This window comes from Apaloderma vittatum, unplaced genomic scaffold, assembly GCF_000703405.1.
Source record: "Apaloderma vittatum isolate BGI_N311 unplaced genomic scaffold, ASM70340v1 scaffold34382, whole genome shotgun sequence".
Lineage (NCBI taxonomy): Eukaryota > Metazoa > Chordata > Aves > Trogoniformes > Trogonidae > Apaloderma > Apaloderma vittatum.
In genome coordinates this window covers 1-19,861 of record NW_009705925.1, presented here as the reverse complement: position 1 = coordinate 19,861, position 19,861 = coordinate 1, and the positions used below count along the sequence as shown (strand labels likewise).

The window sequence follows — 19,861 nt, the reverse complement described above, 5'->3', positions numbered from 1 at the left end:
AGGGAAAGAAGAAAAACAACCAAACCCCCCATCAGCTGCACTTACTTTGCACAAGCCTCTAAGCGCCCAAGCGGCTCACCATCTTCTCTTCTGTAACCTTTTCATATCAAGTACAGTTAAGTAAGTAATTTCATAACTCCTCAGAAAGAGCAAGCCAAAAATCTCATCAAGCATTTTCATAATACCCTGTTGCATTGGTACCTGGACTAGAACTCTTGGTACCTGGTACAGCTTGCTATAAATCCTCATCCTCCACCATATTTGTTTCTCCTGCTATAAGTTTGCATTCCTCATTCCCTCAACTGCAAAAACTCTTCTACAAGTGAATAAAAATGCACTGAACAGAAAAATACATTAAAAATTAATTCTATTCACAAGAAGGCAATAGTTTCAAGGACTAAAAAGGTTTCTAGCAATTTTTTCCCACTTTTGCACTTAGAACACAGGAGAATTTATTATAATTTCATTCCTAAAAAGAAACACTTTGTTAAACAAATAAGGAGCTTTTTTCCTCCCTCCTTTGCACTGATCTGAGTATTAATATTTAAAACCATATTAACCCTTTACCATCATCTCTCTTTGGAACAATTTTCAATTCAAAGTTACAGGACTCTTCAGAAGTGCCAATCGTATTATATACTGTCCTCACCTACACACATACAAATAAATTAGAAGTAAAAAAGAAAAATCAGTTAATTTTCCAGTGTTAATATTAATAAACAAGAGATTCCATTTAAAAAATTGGTTGCCTGCTTACATTTACTGTAGCTATGCCAGTGCTGCTTCCTGTGCTCACATAGATGTCATCCTCCACAGGTACCTAAGGGGTTAATGTTAAACAAAAAGTTTGAAGCTAATAATAAAGACAGTGCTATTAGCAACAATTCAGGTCAGACGATCTGATTGTCTTTTCTGCATTTTAAATACACATTAAGATCTGATGCTACAAACTGACTACAAAAAAAACTTCATAGGAAGAAGCAGAGATACTAAATTTAAACAATTATTCAAATGCATTAATTAGCAGATAAGCAAACTCCTTAAACATTTGCTACACCAAATTACTACCAGTTTATTAGAAGAAAAAGATATTTTAGTGGCAATTTCAAAGCTCAAACAAGTATTTAACGAGTAGCTAAGAATTCTGCCTTCTCTTTTCAAGAGTGATACTGTTTACTCACTGTCAGAGTTCTTCCCACGAAATTATCTTCTGTTAGTTTAAGCACCTCGAGGTCTCCATGGGTTTTGTAAGCCACCTTAACACTCATGTCCAAATTAAGCCGTTTGACAAGAAGGGAATATTCAGTCAAGGCCTCAAGGGCGTTAATTGTGTCCTGCCAGAAATCAGTCATGAAGAATTAATTCCAAAAATTAAAAAGAAGTGAACATGTATTACAAAGCAATTTCCTTTTGGCCCCTCAAACCGATTACAAGTAACATTAACCATTACTAGCTAAACAGCTTTGCAGTGTCTCAGCACGGCAGTAACATCTGTAACACCCTACTCACAGACACAGTTGTGCAATTTAAAGAATTGAATACAAGTACTACAAAGGCAGCAAGCAAATGGCAACAGATGAACACAGCATGCATCAGCTTCTTCATAAATTTTTAATAATTTTCAAAAAGGGAGGTTGCAGGATTTGTAACATTCTAGATAGCATGACTATGTGATAGTGTATTAGAAATCTGGCAACCTTCACTTGGCTTTCAGTCTGTTCATGCCTACTAACACAGTCAGTAGCATACCTTCTTACACTGCATTCTATTGTTGTGGAAAACAAGAACAAATACCATGTCATGAAATGAAATATTCTGTTTTATAAAAAAACCTAGGAAAACAGTTTTTCTCCTACACCTCATTTCATTCCATAGATCTGAAGTCAGTGAAATCAGCTTGCAAACTTTTTATAATAGACTTCATGTAAAGAAGTCACATTTCCCAGAGACAATATCATGGCAACAGAGTCGCTTGATATCAGTCCCATACACAGGACACTGCAGTTGTCAACGTGGTCACCTAATATTACCACCCTCTTCAGACACCTCAGATTTTGGTACTTGAAGAATGAGAACGAAATATTTAAAAGCTCACCTGAGTTGAATAAAATCCTCCACCGTATCTCTGTTCTTCAGACAACCATCTGATGATTGGATTAGCATAGTTTTTGTCCCCTCTTAGCAAAGCAGTAAGCAAGGCATATGCTGTAGTTTCAACCATTTGTGCAGTAAAAGAGCTGGGGGTGCGCTGGTCTACTTCTTTGAAAGTATCTTTCCAAAAACGATAAATAGGAGGGTCACCTACAATGGTACAGAAGGAAGGTTTCAGATTGAAATACACCAAATACAGCAACAACTCTCCCCAGACTACACCAGGTGAAGTATTGACTACTCAGGTCAAGGAGAAAAGGAGGGACTCACTCTGCATTTAACAGGAGAAAGACTTCTCTTACACTAGTAAGTCTGATGTTTATACTAGAAACTGATGATAAACAGACCTGAGGCAAAGCTTCTTATGTCTATCTGAATATAGGCCGGGACAGCGATAGAGTGAGCAAACAAATGGAATACAGATTTTAAATTTATTTTGTTTAAAACCACTTTCAACAGACAGGACGAAGCTTGTCTGTTCCAGTAGAAATCATTACTTGGCAGAGAACAGTCTGAGTCCAGGATTCAATCTAGCAAAAATTCTGAACTGCACAAGACTAAAAGCTCGCTCATGCCAAAGCAAGTATCACTGAAATTCACATTCCACGGAGCGCCAGCACCTTAGAGAATTTAAAAATACTAGCAGAGCAGCCTACCTGAGAGCCTGCTACACTACAGATGGAGAGAATTCACTAGTACCTATGACAGATGCCTCCTTCTTCAGTGCAGAGAACGCTGATTGTGCAGCCTGGTGGTTCACATCCACAAGAGCTAAAGCGTACGAAGCTATTGCCATAGTAAAGGGGCTCTGAGCAGAACGCACATTTTTCATCAAATAATCTCCTGCTTTATTTTTAGCATCGTGTATTTTCTGAAAAGATGAACAGGCTACAGCTTATATCTATTACACTTACGTTTAAAGAAACACATCTATCAGACCATACAGGTGTATATATAATATCTCCTGCAATGCACCTTATAATAAGGTGATCCAGAATTTCAATATTGTTCTTCTACTGATTTTGAAAGACAAAGACTAACAGAGCAAATAAATCTTTACCTTCAAAAAAGCTTCTTGATTTCTTTGAACAAATGTTAAAGAAAATGGAAGAAATTAGAATCCCAAAACACGACCGCCAGCAGAAATAAAAGTATTATTTACCTGAGTGGGACATATTTTAATTGACTTCTCAATTCCAATTACAGAAAATGCTGTGAGATACAAAGCTTTTTCTTTAGCTTCTCTAGGTAGTTTACCCTACAAAATCAAATATAAGTATAATTAAATAGAAACAACAGTTAATTTAAATAAACAGAACTTTCTACGGTTTAGGTGAGGAAACAATAGACATTCCTGTAAGAAATATCAATTTGTTTAACCTGAAAATATATGAATTCTTGAAGATAATACATTATCTGTAAAAAAGAGATCAAAATACATAGTTATTGGCAAGCTAGGACTATTATATCGTAAAATCAATCCACATAATTTTTTTTTCTAACAGAAAGGTTTGCAAGATTATGCTGTTCTTTAAACGAATTTAGAAAAAAGGCAAATCTAGCAAAATTGCCTTGAATAGGCATTCTGGTGAAATGCAGCCTAAAATAACTTGCATTCCTAGCACACATCACCTTCTAGTGGCTTCAGCTTTTACTACATATGCACAGAAAATGTTTGGTTTTCATACCTGTAGTTTCACTGGTTGGTAATTTGAAAATTCACTGAATGACCCATCTGGCATTTGACAGCTCTCAATCAGCCACAGAAGTGAATTACAAACAGAAATTTGGTCAAGATTTATATACTGACTAACTTGTCCGAGAACCCTTAAAGCAAAAGCTGTCAACCTGCCAGGGAAATAAAACAGATTGCATTTGTTTTGATTAGCAGATACTACCACGTCATTAAAGGTGAGACACAAATTCGCGCTATTTATGATTCAGGTATCTACACGCTGCCACAGATCACAGCAGTATTGCACATGAATTTTAAATTTAATGGAACAAATTAAAAATTTCATTTTTTAAATCTTTTTTAAAATTTACCTTAACAAATGAGTGAAAGATCTTTTTAACTCACCATGTGCTACCTTGCCCGTTCTTCCACATGCTATATGAGAAGTCAGCGTTTCTGAACGACAAGATGCTCACGATTCCTAAGGGATATATTAGACAGAAAATAAGTTACGAAAAGAGATTTATATTAAAATCTTTGCTCACTCAGATACATGATCTTTCTCATTCAACAGAGTTTATGCCCCTCTACAAATCTGAAGCAAGAGAAGTGACTACATTTTTCTACCTTCTTTCATCTTCCTCCTCATTTGAGTTCTTGTAGTTAACATTTCAGGACCTAGTAAATGCCAGTTATTTGACTCTTCCAAGTAGCGAAACACATAAAACACTGGGGCAATACTCATCAGCTCTGCCTCTGCACTGCCCTTTGGCAGGTTTGTAAGACTACTGAGACCACTAGGACTGAGGACTGTGGAGATTGTTTCACCCATAAGATGTCCTGTGGAAAGAAAACCAAAATTTATTTAAATGAGAAATCATGAAAGTGAATCCAAGAGCTGAATCTCACTGATTCTTATAAGTGATCATTCTGCATAAAGTATTTAAAATGCTACACAGAAAGGTAGCAAAATTGCAAAGCCTTTTCTCGAAAGAGGGAGAACCAAGGAATAAATTCAGATAAATTTAAACAAAAGAGTACAAAATCAGAGAAAAAGAACATATGTACAGAAATCACACGTGCAGTAAACAAAAAGTTTCAATTCAACTTACCTTTTACACTGACACTTCTATCAATTCTTGTTTTAGGGACTAGATTTAATGGGATTTTGTATCGAAATTCTTGTCGTCTCTTGAGCGAACCTAGAATTGAAAACGTGTGTGTATATATACGCGCGCACACACACACACACGCACATATATATATATATCTCACACTGCACAATCTAAATCAATAGATGATTCAGGTATAACGGCCAGACTTAAAGGTTACAACTATCTGAGAAATCAGGAATAAGCCCAAATGCATATGCAAATGGTATCAACCTTTAAAAAAGAACAAAAGTTTTAATCTTCCTTTTGTCTTTTTTATTGAGAAAAAAAATTCTTATTTGGACCTAGGTTTTGTGGTTTCAGATTCATCTCTGGTTAAATTGGAACATATTATATTTTCATTAATAAAGCATCTGCTAACTCATTTTCAAGCACACTGAGAAAAGCTTAATATCACATCATAGAAACAGATACATATAAAAACTCCTTTAAGAAATTAATCCAAGTACTTTTTTGAGAGAATAGCGAATTTGAGGTGAATGTGTTAGTGAAAGGACAGGAGATATTTCAAGAAGGAGAAATGCCAATATTTTCACATTAGAGAAAACTTGATCACTGTGAATCAAGAATAAGAAAAAATAAATGAAGTAAAGACATATATGATTCATTCTCTTACCATAAATACCCTGTGGATCCAAAGTGAAACCTGCATGAACTTCTCTCTTAATGCCTTCTGGCTGAAATCATCAAGAGGAAAGAAGTAGAAAATGGAAACACTTTTGCTTAATCAAATATATTAGCTTAAATATCTTGATTTAATGTATTTTTTTTTTTGGTGACAGTACGAAATACAAAAACACTGCAAATATTTTGCTTTTTTTTTTCCTTACCACTACACGTAAAGTTTTCACTACAATTTCACTGTTCCTGGCTGCCAGCAATGTGAAGTTGATGGTATGAAGACCTAATTCCAAAGGAAGTATTCTGAAGGTAACCGGTGATGAAGAACCGCTATCCAGAGTCTTAAAATTACAGCTGCGTATCCTCGACCCAGTAGTCGCAGAATCTCCAAACGAACAGATTCCATTTCCACCTGCTATTTTAACACAGAACTGAAATGCAGAAAGATTTTAAATTTCACTTCTGTGACAGGTACAACACCAGAGAAATATTAAGGCCACTGAAATACTGTAATGATCATTCTATTACTGTGGTATAACTTTGCTGTTTACAATGAGCAAGCATTACTAACTTTGGAATTTCTATTACTTGCACTAGAGATGCACTAACAAATAACTCATTAAGACCAAAAATTACCTGAATTGCAGAAGCTCTATGGTTATAAACTGATCCTTTTAACTCAATTTGTTCTCCTCGCACCACAGAGTAAGGAACATAAACGCTCAGGAATATATCTTTTACAACTTGCACTTCCAGTGGTGCAGCAACACAGACACCTAAGAAAATGAAAACCATAAGAGCAGATTATCTTATTCACCCTTCTGACAGACAGGCTCAAAAAAAAGTCTTCACATGACTTAGCACTTTGCAATCTGTACTTTGAAAATATCCAGGCTTTTTTAAAAGCGACCAGGCTCTTGCTTCCTGTTCCAAGTTGCTGTCTCCCACCCTCCACATATGCTGACACACCAGTTCTTTGGGCTTCTCCTTCCTCCCAAAGCAAGAAACAAATTTTCTGTTTGGATTGCCATGTCTATCTGAAAATTTGTTTCTTCCTCTCCTCAAGTCCCTGAGTCCAGAGTCCAGGAGGACATTGCAAAGTTGTGCCAGGGAAAAGTCACTCACTGCTTGTTCTTATATTCTTCTTAGTCATTTATTAACGGGCCACTGTCAAACACAAGACAGGGTTTGTTTTCCCAGCAACTTACATTCATAGCAAGAAATGAACTAATTTCCTTTCCCTAAAATATGTATTTTGATGCTTTCTTTTCCTATTTATCAACCCAAAAATGAATATTTTACAACATACAGGCCAATTGCAATGAGAGGTTGTGCAAAATCCAAATGGAAAAGCTCCCAAATTCTTTGGCTACAATCTAATTAGGTTGCAGTACCTACCTTGATCAGAAATGCCAACACCTTGTATTTCCCAGGTAGTCAGTGAATCAGGCAAGGTGACAGACAGAGTCTTTGACCTGTGTTTAAAAGCGTTAGTACATTTATACATTATCAGTAGCCACCTGTTAACACCAACAGCGAAGCAACAAAAAAGAGAGTATGGGCCCAGACTAACATCTAAGAGAGACTTAGGGAAGACAAGATACGAGAGCATATTTAGAAAACGGGACTCTTTGCTTTTTCTTTCAATAAACTTGACTTTACAAAAGCTGGTGTTTAGCAAGGTCAAAGTGACTCAGCAATCTGGGCACCAGACATCACATTCTGCATGAAGGGAAACAGGGCAGGAACAGCTTGTTTGTGTAGCACTGCATTTTAGCCCCCATTCAATTTTAGCATTTACTTTTTTTAAACCTGATGACTAAGTCAAATGTTGGTAACTGATTTAAGAAAAGTAGTACCTTGAAGAAACTTGGTGAACTTCCCATAACCAGCTTTCAGGGAAGTAGCTACGAACTTCTGCCACATCCATTTCCAAGACAGAAGCCAAATCTGAAGCAAAATCTGAAGTAAAAAACAAAGAAACTCAACTAAATCATCTGCCAATGGCTTTCCACCAAAGGCTTCAAAAACATTGTAATTTTCTTCCGTGACACTGTGTTCTGCTTACTTGCCTCAGTTTAGTCCTGATGCAAGGGGGGAAAAAAAAAAAATAAAAAAAAAAAGGTATCTGAGTACCCTCAGTCAAAAGTCTGTGTAAATCCCACCTCATCTCTTTTCACATGTGAGTATCTGTCCAATATTCAGACAAGTGAAGTTGTTAATAAGCAACTATAGCGAAAGAATGGGAGACACGAAATTTTGCACTCCCACCGATCTTTCCCAAGACATTACCCACTGGCTGTTTTGGGTCTGGGAAAAGGATTGAAATTTAGTATTCAGGTTTAGCAGTGCCTTCGGAGGCAATGATGAGCTCCTATGACCGCTCTGCTTCTCCCAAAGATGGGTCAAGAGAATATAGCTCTTAAGAGAATGAAGAACTGCTCTCCTGCCCCTCCTCAGGTATTTGGTGACTGGTAAAATTCTTTCTGGAAAAACCCTGACAGATAGCATGGAGGGGTTAACAGATTAACAAAGCTATCACCTCTGTTTTTACCCATATTCTGCTGGAAGTGTTTCACCACATGTCCACAGGAGAGTTAAAAGTCTCATACTTACGCATTCTCGCCAATGTTACAAGCTTATTAGGCTCTTTCTCCCGCAGCTTGTTTGCAAATTCACAACAAGCTATGAATGCAGAAATGCACTCTTCACTGTTCTGAATTCGCTGAGCTCTATCCCTGCAACTCTGACCGACTGGGTATGCTCTTACTCCACCCACGCAGCAGCTTCGAATTTCTGCACTTTTGTATTTGGACACTGAAATAATGAAAAAAATAATTGCCTTCCTTGACATGATGTTCTTCTTTCTGAACGCATCTTAGCTCATTATGCTGAACATATTTATAAAATTTGCAGAATTTCAGTGAAGTTACAGATTTGACGATGAACATAAACTTGCAATTTTTCAAAAGCTAGTGACACACAATCATTACTTCTCTGAATTAAAAATATATATTAGATAAGAGGAGTTGTACTACATTTTAAGATTTAACAGTCTCAGATTCTTCTGGCGAGCTTGCTCCCTGCAGGTGGTCACTGGAAAAAGATGCTATATGATAGTATTGTAAGTTTTCAGGCTATGTCTCTTCAGAAAAGGAAAAGATCTTAAACATACGCTGTATTTCCAGTGTGTACTTAAACCTTGTCGACTTCAAATTCAGCATATGGCTGAGAGGCTTTATAAAAGAGGTCACCTCTAAAGTCATCTACCATATTTGTCAGTCTCTCTCCACTACCTTAAAATAACAATAATTAAAAGCAAACACTCAGACTCTATTTTCTAGTGGACTTGACTTTTTTTTTCATAATTACATACTTATACGTAATTATATACCTTGTTTGAATATCTGCGCATTGTAGTTAGACCGTTTGGTTCTTAAAACTTCAATGCAAGTTTCACCTGTTCAAAAATTAAATAAGTACACAAGACGTGACTTTTTTGTAATAATAATTCCATGCAATCACATTCCAAACTTGGGTGACTTTTATGTAATTAAAATAGCAAAGTATTTTCATTTCAGTCACAGAATTACAAATCATGTTTTGCTCCCTGAAAAATCTTTAGTATATGCATTCGCTATTAATTCAATTAAGTTGCAACAGAGTAAGTGAGAGTAACAGTAGAATATTTCAGAAAAGAAAACCCGTAATTTCATGCTCAGAACAAAGGAATATACCTGCTTCATCTGAATCATCAGCATTTGCGTTAGTTATAAATGTAAGCCCAGCCATGTGGAACACATCAACGTTGTTCCGTCCTCCTCCAGCACCACACCCAAGGTCACTCTTTTCCAAACGCAGCATTATCTGAGGAAAAAACACAGCAGCAGCTAACTGAAACGTGGAATATATCATATGATGAATGAGTTAGACTTGCAGAAAGGCCACTTCAGTGAACTGTCAGATTAAAACCAGCAACTTTTGTTCTGGATTAAATTGCTCTTCTGACTATTTTTAGGCTCATTGAACACAGGACACAAACGGGGAACGAACAGCAACTTGTTTTTCTTTTGTGGCTACTACTTAACTTTTTCCATTGTTCTCTTTCCTCTTCCTGTGACTCCATACACTGCTTTGTCAATAGATGACAAAGCAACCAAGGAACTGAACTGTGTTTTCATGTTAAGCGATACAACTTCTGCTGGATTTAGTATCATTTTGCTTGATTGCAGCTTGATCTACAAATTGAAAACAAATACTCGTCATTTTAAAAGCACGTTGCTCCAAAAGAAACGCATCTGAAGGCAGACACGCAAAGGAAGTGTTAAAGAACTTGCATAAATCCAAATTAAAATCTGACCACAAAATGAATGCACACCCACAAATTTTAGTGCCTCCTTTGCTACTCACATCAAGACTATTCCCACATTTCTGTTCCACATTCAGCCAAACTGAATCAGCTACTAACTCAGCGGTTTCTTCTCCTATGATTATGTAGTAAACAACAAGACGTGCTGAAGGAACCATTTCTTGTGTTATCTGAAAAGTTAGATGATCATATTCCGAGTCTGGAATTCTCTTCTGAGTACCAAAGCTTACTATCTTGCCTTTTGACATGATCTATAACAGCAAAATAATGGGAGAATCAGAAAAGTCAGGTTTTATATTTAATATGTTTCTTACATGTAATAATTTCTCACGTGCAGATGCAATCCAACACACAAAAGCATCTGGGACCAGGGGGTCTAAGTCTCCCTCATTCCCTAAGGAGAAGTGCTGTCCAGGCGCATCTCTTATTTTCAAAGCCTGAAATAGCTTTTGAGACTAGCACTGATTGTTGTTAATCCCAGTTTATTTCAGGTGAAAATACAGAATAACAACGCAAACTTAGCATACAATTTAAACATGAGACTGTTAACAATTTTTTACTATAAGACTGACAGATCGTATATGAAAGAAGCATCTGTCTGAGCTGCACATATTCTATGCCAAGGATTGCTTCATTGTCAAGGTTTTCCATCTATGACCATCTATTAAACTACAATTCAATATTTTACATGGAAACATCTGTTACTTACCAAATAGCTGTATTGCTGTATTTTGTGAATATACTGACTATGTGGATATACATTAATATTTATTAAATCCCCTACTTCTAGTATTCTGTGGTTTGAAGCCCAGTCAATATATAGATAACTCCGACTTAATGATGAATAGGCTTTTGCTTCATAGGTTTTACTTGCTTGGTTTTCATCTGAAAGATGCGGATCTGCAGTTTTTACCTGAAGAGACAATAAAATGTAAAGGAGAAAATAAAAAAACATGTGCCCTGACTTCTGAATAGTTTAAGTACTGAATTATACCTAAGAAAACAAATCATTACAATATCAAAAGGATTCTGCAACATATTCAGTGGGACTAATAAAATACAGCCAACTCAAGACTTCCATGTTTTCTTTAACAAAGAGATCTATAAATACCAAGTCAAATGTGACATGGTGATGCAGAAGCACATACATACATACAGAGAGCAGAAAAGGTTAATGATATGCCTTCCTACATAGTAAGGGAAGCACTCTCAAAGATTATTATTATGATGAAATAAGTATGTGACAAATTACAGTATTTTGTTTCAAAATAATTTGGAAATACTTTAATAGAGAATTAATGTTGTATTATGGCACCTGCATTTCTTAACTGCTTGTTTCTAATAGTCTCTAAATACATACTCTTAGCCCTGAGTGCAAAGCCTCACAAAAGTACAGAATCAAACCCTCTAAGAAATCAATGGAATTATTTAACTCACTTGAAACTCCAATCTTTTACTATCAGGCGGGATATTAGCAACAAACAAAGCAGTTCCATCATTCACACTTGTTGTTCTTCTCCCAGATTCTGAATCCTCCGATATCAACTCGGACTCATCCAGTGTCTCACTAAATGATTTTGCAGTGACAGTTACAGGGACGTTTCCAACAAAGTGATCTACTGTATCTTTCACCTGCACCTGTTCATCAGAATGGAAAACATTTCTTATATGAATGGTGACAGTTTTCAAGGGGAAAACTTCCAATCTGCTACACCAGCAAGCTGAAAAAATTTAAAGGTCAATGGAAATGAAAAGCCTGTTAAAACCCACAGCAGTACATACAAAAAAGAATATGGCTTCTGCATTATGAGGTTTGCATTGTAATGTGCAACAACACTGCTTGCAGTAACTAACCTTAATGAAGAAAGGAAGACCAGGCTTCACAAAGAGAGGAGTAGCAATCAAACTTAATTTGTAAGGAGATACAGCAAATCTGACTTCAGAAAATTCTGCTTCACCGCTGAGGCCACCTAACAAAATATTACGCACCTTTTAGTACTCATATCCTAGAGTCTGTGTTTTCTCCATTTGCGTTCAAAGAGCAGAGCAACCCGAGTGCTATGAAGAAATCCTTGCATCTAAAAAGCCAAATCCTGGCACTGGCATAAAAATAAATTGTTGGAAAAAAGAAAAAAGTTTAATCCCTAAACACTTTTACAGAGATAGATGGACTGTCCCTCCTTACAAGTTTTTGGAAGAAGGACTTTTGAATATTAAAGGAAGTGTGATACAAGAGAAGTCAACTATATGATTTTGTTTTCTAGTTCTGTTTATATTTGCAGATATGTTAAAAAGAAAACCAATTAAAAAGTAACTTACCCGTAGACTCCAACACTGATGCCGCAATATATAAATATGACCCATCCAATTCTTCTAGACTTTGAATCCCTATAGAACTCACTGCATGTTTACTGTTAAAATTGATCTCAGCAACTCCATTTTCAATCTGGAAATGAAATAGAAATCATTAGTTTATAGTAATTAATTTAGAAATAATGTATAGATAGATACACCATTCACAAATTCTAACTTCATCATGTTCCTCTTCTGTCTGTTTTCAGAGGAAATCCAAGGTGGAGATGTTTTAATGAAGAATTCTTTATTCTTTAAAGTTGTTGATAACCAATCAACTGATGGCACATACTGCAAAGTCTGCATGCAGAACAGATACCAAGACAATTTTGATCTGTTTGTCAGTTTCCTATCAGGATCTGTTACTACTACATCAATCCTGTATTTGGTTTCTTTTGCCTACCCTGTAATAGATAGTGTAAAAGTTACTTCATAGGAATTTCAACAACAGTTTGCTCAAAAGAGGATTGATTGAACCAGATTGAAATTACACTGTCTCAGACGCTGCCTCCAAGTTTCATTTTACAGCGCACTTCTGTGACCCTGCCGGCAGCGCTACAGAGGAAAAGTTGGCAGGCAGTTGCTGTTGACACAAGCTTGAAGTTGGGACCCATTATCATCAAATTTAACGGTGGCACTTTAGTGGAACTGGATCAGTCCTGAATTAAGCATATGAAGTCTGCACAAACTAGGCTTGCTTCTTCTTACCTTAGTTACATGCATTGCTCGAGGCATCATTCTTTTTCCAGCTTCTTCAATTACTCCAAAACGAAGCAAAACATCAGCACTTGCAAGCTTTTTATTATAAAAATAGCTGAAAATAACAATATAAACGCTTTTTAATTTAATGGCTGCAACAAAGTATTCAATTTTGAAAAAGAGTAACTTCCTAGGTAAGAGATAGAAAATAAATGTCAGTGTAGCTTTAAACACATGCTGAAAAACAATCACTTTGCAAGATTAAAAAGGGCCATTTCTCTTACAGAGTAGAAAGGATTGTCATGATAGGGCTTGTTAAGGAAGTAAAAGAGGAAACTTCTGGACATGGGAGAATCATTGTTCAGGTAAAAAGATTAAATGATACACATATATTTAGAAATCAAAGCCCAGTTTCCTTACCTGGCTTTCACAACAATCCTGAAGTTCTCAAATTTATCAAAACTAATAAAGTTACTTTCTGGCTCTATGACGATGGAAAAGCCTGGCATTGCTGGAAATTGAGTAGAAAAGAAAGCCACTTAAACGTGGTTTTATATATTAAGCCACAGGTAGTCAGAAAGATGCCTCACCATAGCCATCAAAGAACTATGTTGGTTTCAAGTTATTTCAATCACTACATTGTAACATAATACATTTGAATTACAATATTATATAGACAAGCTGTCAGCTCATACACAGAGAAGCACAAGTTCTAAAGCACTGAGTTGCCCCTGTTTGCCCTGGGTCCACCTTTTGCATTAGTGCAACTATGTCACACAATACTAAACAACTCTATTTAGAGGCAAACCGCACTCATACAGTCTTACACCGATACAACTGATCAGCGTGAACTGGCCCTGCCACTTGGCATTTCACTGCATCCCATCGCCGTGTATAAGCAAGCCAGTGTTACCTCAGGCACTTCTGTACTTTCTTCCTCTGTGGTGTACAGCTGTTCTCTACAAATTTCACTGAAGAAACATATAAAAATGAAGGTTCAACGTATGGGCACATCTTACCATATTCCTTAACTTCAAATTTTGCAACAGCTGAGGTTACAAAATTCTTCTTATACTTCGCCTCAATCCTCCAAATTCCATACCTACGAAATGTCAATCATTGAACATTTTTTAAGATGAAAATTAATTCTGAAGATGCCAAAGAAAAAAATTCATATTACTACTTAATGATATTTAATGTTAATAATAATTCAGAAAGAAACGCTTTGCCCCAAGTTTTTGCATATGCTCAATGACTACTTTGAGAAGATTCTGCTTTGATATTTTAATAATTATTTGATATTTACTTTAAAGCACTGAAATAAATTGGAAAAGATTATGCCATTACATATATTACAACTATTGCCAGGAATTTTTGTTTTATTGTTACAAGCAGAGACACGTTTTGAAGACCAGGTCATTAGGATGTTATTTGCTAGCTTCTTTCACTTACCACTTCCCTGAGGACCCAGAGCTGCCTGTTTTGTGGTTACAAACCTGTCTCAATGCAATGAGCTGGATTAATATGCATCACCTACCCAATTTACCATAATGTGCATGATTTTTCTTTGCCACTAGAAGCACTCAAGGTATTTCCTTCATTTCCAATTGTTTTACTTAAAGCCACAGAACTTCTGTGTGCAGAGCGTATCTACGTACATCTTCCTATCTTAGCATTCAAAGAAATTTGATTCTGTTTGCTTTATTTTGCATACTACATCCATTCATCTTTTTCACTTTTGTAACTTAGCTAAATGCGCTCAATGTAAGTGGAAAATGTAGGTTTTTTCTTTGAAAATGACAAGAAGACTGGAGGGTATGACCAGTTATCAGTTTGCTGGTTAAACCAAGGCAAACTCTTAATCCATTTATAAGGTTTTAAATTACAATAATAAGCAATCCAAAAATTCCACAGAAAAAAGCAATTAAGTTTGTTATATGGAACCACTTAGAGTTCAGGCTGGATCAAGAAATGAAGAGTAACTTGACATATATATACTGTGAAAAAGGATTAAGCACATTAATTCTTGCATAGACACAAAACAGGTACATGCATCTACACTGAAAAACCTATTTGTCACATATATCAGCCAAGAAAATGCACAAAAGGACTCATGCAGACTCCTGTCAGGGTCCTTCTCTCTTCGACTAGAGCGCTGAGGTGCAACTGCAATGTACATCGTAATCCACAGGAAATCGATTTCTACTATCCTTTGGTCATATAGCAGCACCATGATAAAAATAATGCAAATCTACTGTTAACTGATACTCAGCTTCTGGAAGGATACAAAATTAATTTTTACTGAGACTGAAATTATTGCCAAGTCCCTAATGAAAAAGAAATCAGTCAAAAATCATTTTTCCAAGCACCTGCTAGCATCTTTCTGCCAACTCAGTGAAGCTTCAGCACCCTCTCAAGACTGAAAGGAGAACTGAAGAGGTATTTATTTTGCATGCCATCATTACTGGAAAAATGCTAGTATGAATATATGTATGAAATGTGAATGTTTCCCCTCCTTAAAATCAATACATCTTCGACATTTTTTCTTAAAAAGTTTTAGTATTGATTAGTCTTTCCTTTTAATGGAGCAGGACAAACCTACCACTAACTGGTTTTTAATTTCAGTTTTATCACCAGTATTTTCACTCACATCTCCTCACTTTCTCTCATTACAGTGAGCATGTGCCATCTATTTTCCTACTTGGCTTCAGGAGACAAATGCTAGTTTGGAAGTCAACTGAAAACTTGGTCATAAGTTTCTTATTTAAACCATGGTTACATGCTATGTGAAACGTTAGAAATCTCCAAGTTTCACGTCATGCACACTCTGCATGGAGCAAATGACACCTGACAGTCTTTAAGGAAAGGCAGTATTTTGTTAATAATTCTCAAAAAGCATTAAATAAATCTACTTAGGATTAGGAGGAATCTTGAAGTCAGGAAAAGAAACTATTCCAGTAAAATCTTCTTCTTCTATAGTATCCACTTTTACTTCCTCAGGATCCTTGAAATTACAAAAGGAAAGAATCAGCTGTTACGTGTATCCCTTACCAAAAGGAAAACCCATTATGTGATTTCAGTGGGAGCCTGGCTATAAGTTTTAGAGTTTTTCCCATTTCACAACATGAAAACCAAACATTTTTAGAAACAACTCAGACTGAAATCTTGATGGAACATTCTGCTGTGGTTTCAACAATTAAAAGCTGTTACTACACAATGCTTTAAATTGCTAAAAGTTACTCTAATAACAAGCCTATTGTTAAAGGCTAAAGAATAGATACTGATTATTTTTATATCTTAAATGAAATAAACAACAGTATGAAAATCATACATTAGTAAAATTCCCTCCAAAATTTTTTCCCAAAATAGTGAAGCTAAACCATATTTCTTGTCTTTTCCACTCTTTAACAGTTTCAGATCTTGGACTTGAAAACCTCTATCCAACTGTGCAAAGTCATTTTCAGATCTCTTAAAAGGTGTCTGGCTACCAGCAAAAAATATAATGGGTTTATTAAATATTGATTGCAATACTGATTTATGACCTAACTACATTTATTGGTTTTGGGATCTAAAGAATATTAAGATCCATTACAACGTACCACAAAAGTTAGGACAGTTTCTCGCCGAGCTGGCCGCAGTTCTTCATTTAGAGAGTAAACCCTGACTTTCACTGCAAGAATTATTACAATAAATCTCAAAGTCATGCCATTCTAGAGATTCAAAAAAAGAAAAACAAACCAGCCCAAGCAAACAAACAAAACAGGCACAAATCCCAACCTTTTATCCCTACTAACTTCTTACAGTTTCAGTATTTACCAAATGTTCTTTCCTTTTTATCAGTATGGTGTCCAAACACTGTTTATTCATGCTGGCAACAAAAGACCCTGCATCACCCCTCCTTCACATTGAATCATCACAGTGTGCATAATTTTTTACCACCACAATCCTAGCGAATTTTTTTAAGAGCTTTAATCTACATGAAATCAATGACTTGCTCATGATTTCTTCACAAGTATTTTTAACATATTCCTGGGAAAATCCTTCACACATTAGTCGTTTAGGCTGCAGAGGGCAGGGACTGAGAGGATATAGGGAGAAGTGATTAATTTCTACAGTACGATCAAAGAGTTCAAAATATTAATTTGCTGATTAAAAAACTAAATAGCAGCTGATAGCAATACAACATAACCGACCGCTTAAGGGACATTTAAATCCTAATTCCTTGGCAAAGTCAACAGACTTTAAAAACTAAATAACAGCCAACAGAAATAAGAGCTATTTACCTGACTGATCAGGAGTATAAATCGGTTTGTCTGTATGAATAAAAAGAAATCCATTCTCATAGGAAATGAGAATTTTTTTTAATCTTGTAAAATGTGGAGAAACAGCTTCCAAATACACATACTTGACTGAATTTTCTGTTCTTGGTAAATCTGTTGGTTGAAGCTGGGGGAGATGAAATAAAGATTTTTTAAGAATACCAAAATGTTTTTCAGTTACTTTTTGCCATTCTGTTTTTTTGTGGAGAATACTATCTGAACAGCAACTACTATCCTGTTGTTAAATAAGGTTCTGAGAGTATAAATTTTCAGACTTCCATTCATATATGTGACGAATCTCAGCCCCACCAAAGTTGCTGCTGTGGCCATAGTTTGGTGAAAGATATTCTGGCTGAAAAGGAAAACCAGGTGAGAAGCACCTCCAGGGAGGCATCACCCCAGGTGAAACCTAAAATGAAATAAACTACATGTGGCCAACTGAGAAGTCAGGGCACTAAGCTTCCCTGCCCAGCTTAAACAACTGAAATCTTACCATAATCTGTTTTAACACTTACAACTGAATGTGACAATAAAAAAAACAAACACAAACCCAAGAAAAGTCTGCATTCCTTACTGTTAAAGTTGCAGCATTTTGGAACTTGTTGGCTGGAGTTAAGGAAATATGGCCGGAAGCATAAACAGTGAGCTTATCTGGAAAGCTTCTTAGGGCAACATTGACCATAAACTCCTTTTCATAACCAAAAGCTTGCACTACAACTTTCTCTGATGCCCCAACTCGAAAGATCTTTGGTGCTGTAAGGACATATCTGTACATGAAATATAAAACAAAAAAAGGGTAACGGAACCGTATTTCTTTCAGATTTCCATCTGTAATTCACTTACACATCCACCATTAAAGCAAGCAAGGTAACTCGGCTAAGTTATTCTCGTTAAAAAAAGTATTGGCTCTACTTAAATTCTGTATCTATTTACCAAAAATAGCAGACCACAATCAAATAACATTTCCAGTAAATTCCATATTTGCTTTACTTACATATTCTCTTGGCCAAAAGTTGTTCCAGAAAATAGTAAAACAAAAAAATATATTAAAATGGTCATAGTGTCAATGACAACAGACAGCAAACCAAGATACTAACGAGTTGGGATAGAACCGTGTTTGGCTTCTGCTGTGGATGAACAGAAATACCACCAACACTTTTCGCTCACAGTTAATAATTAATTGCAGATCTTGTTTTACTAAATTGTTACCGTCCCCTGACAAGGGAGCCAGAACAGCTAAACTTAGGAAATTTAGAATTTCAGCTTTTGAATATGTCCAGAACAATCCTATGTTAGTAACTTTCTCTCTGTTTAATAGCGACGTGAAAAAAAGATATTTTAAAAAAATCATTTTCAGAGGTCACAAAACCAAACTCCAACAAACAAAAAACTTAGATTCAGTTTGTCCTTCAGAAAATAATTTTTATTTAAATCAAAGTGATTTTAAATTTGCATCTGAAGGAAAAAGATTAATTATTTTAAACATAATAGTCTGATATGTTTAGACTATTTTTCCATCTTTTTTGTTTCATTTTGAAATAACTCCTCACTTGCAAATTTCTTTTAGCCATTTGTATTCCTCATTATTCCACCCTTCTGAGTACTTCAATTACAAATAAAGCTGCAATATCAAAATATTAGTGCAGAATACATCTATAACATCTACTATTTTAAACAGGATTTGCAAAAAGTAACCCCCATGACAAAACCTCTGCATGCCTGATATCCAAGCATAGGACTTTGACAAATAAGCTTATGTAAAGTTAAACTAGAGTTGTGCAAGACTCGTGAAGTTCAAATAAATACCACAGCCAACCTTTACGGGAAGACATTTGCAAAACCATTTCTGATCAATATTAAACTAAACTACAAGAAGGTCAGCTTGGCGTTTTCAACAGATGTAATAAACTACAAGGGAAGCAACAATATTTCGAATTAAATCTTTTAAAAAAGTGTAAGGTGCTTAATATTGTTTAAAATAATGGCCCGAAGCTCTATCCTACATACCAAGCAAAGAGAATTCATAAAGTTTACATGGGTCGTACGCAAATGGTAAGAGGCAAACAAGGGAGAACACTGGAAAACACTTTCAGAGCCTAACAACATCCTGAAATAATTTTTTAAAAATCTAATTATATCCCTTCCCTATCTGCTTTTTGACACAGGGCCTACTGAGTTTTCAACCCTCCGTTTCACATCCCACTGCACAGGTTCCAAACTAACACAGCACAAAACCCTGACAGCAGCTTCATTTTAACCCCTCTGTAAAAATTTAGTTCTACCGCACAGTTTATCATTATCAGACACAGCATTTCCAATACTATGTGCAGTTCTGCTAATTAAACCCCTTACAGAGGTGCTAATACACGATACAAACATACATAAGAGCACAGAGGGGGGAAAAAACCAACCAGACAAAAACCCCAAACAACAAAAAACTATCACTGGAACGGGTTTATTATTTACACAATGACTTTGGCTTTAATTAGACCGAACCCCTCCA

At 35.9% G+C, this 19,861-nt stretch overlaps 1 protein-coding gene across 1 annotated transcript in view; it reads right to left on the bottom strand.

Moving 5' to 3' along the window:
- Window positions 1-18,125, bottom strand: part of C5 (complement component 5) — a gene marked incomplete at its 5' end in the record, with an annotated part of 21,576 nt that extends 3,451 nt beyond the window's left edge. The window contains 32 exons of the mRNA XM_009865598.1: window positions 46-97; window positions 568-649; window positions 758-820; window positions 1,182-1,334; window positions 2,096-2,301; window positions 2,851-3,022; window positions 3,314-3,409; window positions 3,840-3,999; window positions 4,232-4,307; window positions 4,454-4,666; window positions 4,939-5,028; window positions 5,615-5,675; window positions 5,829-6,050; window positions 6,256-6,395; window positions 7,018-7,094; window positions 7,479-7,569; window positions 8,236-8,436; window positions 9,014-9,079; window positions 9,357-9,486; window positions 9,708-9,857; window positions 10,030-10,239; window positions 10,698-10,901; window positions 11,426-11,626; window positions 11,843-11,958; window positions 12,308-12,434; window positions 13,049-13,154; window positions 13,460-13,550; window positions 14,059-14,141; window positions 15,952-16,043; window positions 16,639-16,709; window positions 17,323-17,485; window positions 17,933-18,125. Coding sequence (XP_009863900.1) covers window positions 46-97; window positions 568-649; window positions 758-820; window positions 1,182-1,334; window positions 2,096-2,301; window positions 2,851-3,022; window positions 3,314-3,409; window positions 3,840-3,999; window positions 4,232-4,307; window positions 4,454-4,666; window positions 4,939-5,028; window positions 5,615-5,675; window positions 5,829-6,050; window positions 6,256-6,395; window positions 7,018-7,094; window positions 7,479-7,569; window positions 8,236-8,436; window positions 9,014-9,079; window positions 9,357-9,486; window positions 9,708-9,857; window positions 10,030-10,239; window positions 10,698-10,901; window positions 11,426-11,626; window positions 11,843-11,958; window positions 12,308-12,434; window positions 13,049-13,154; window positions 13,460-13,550; window positions 14,059-14,141; window positions 15,952-16,043; window positions 16,639-16,709; window positions 17,323-17,485; window positions 17,933-18,125 — 4,158 coding nt within the window. The remainder of the gene's footprint in view (window positions 1-45; window positions 98-567; window positions 650-757; window positions 821-1,181; window positions 1,335-2,095; window positions 2,302-2,850; window positions 3,023-3,313; window positions 3,410-3,839; window positions 4,000-4,231; window positions 4,308-4,453; window positions 4,667-4,938; window positions 5,029-5,614; window positions 5,676-5,828; window positions 6,051-6,255; window positions 6,396-7,017; window positions 7,095-7,478; window positions 7,570-8,235; window positions 8,437-9,013; window positions 9,080-9,356; window positions 9,487-9,707; window positions 9,858-10,029; window positions 10,240-10,697; window positions 10,902-11,425; window positions 11,627-11,842; window positions 11,959-12,307; window positions 12,435-13,048; window positions 13,155-13,459; window positions 13,551-14,058; window positions 14,142-15,951; window positions 16,044-16,638; window positions 16,710-17,322; window positions 17,486-17,932) is intronic.
- Between the last annotated feature and the right edge of the window lie 1,736 nt (window positions 18,126-19,861).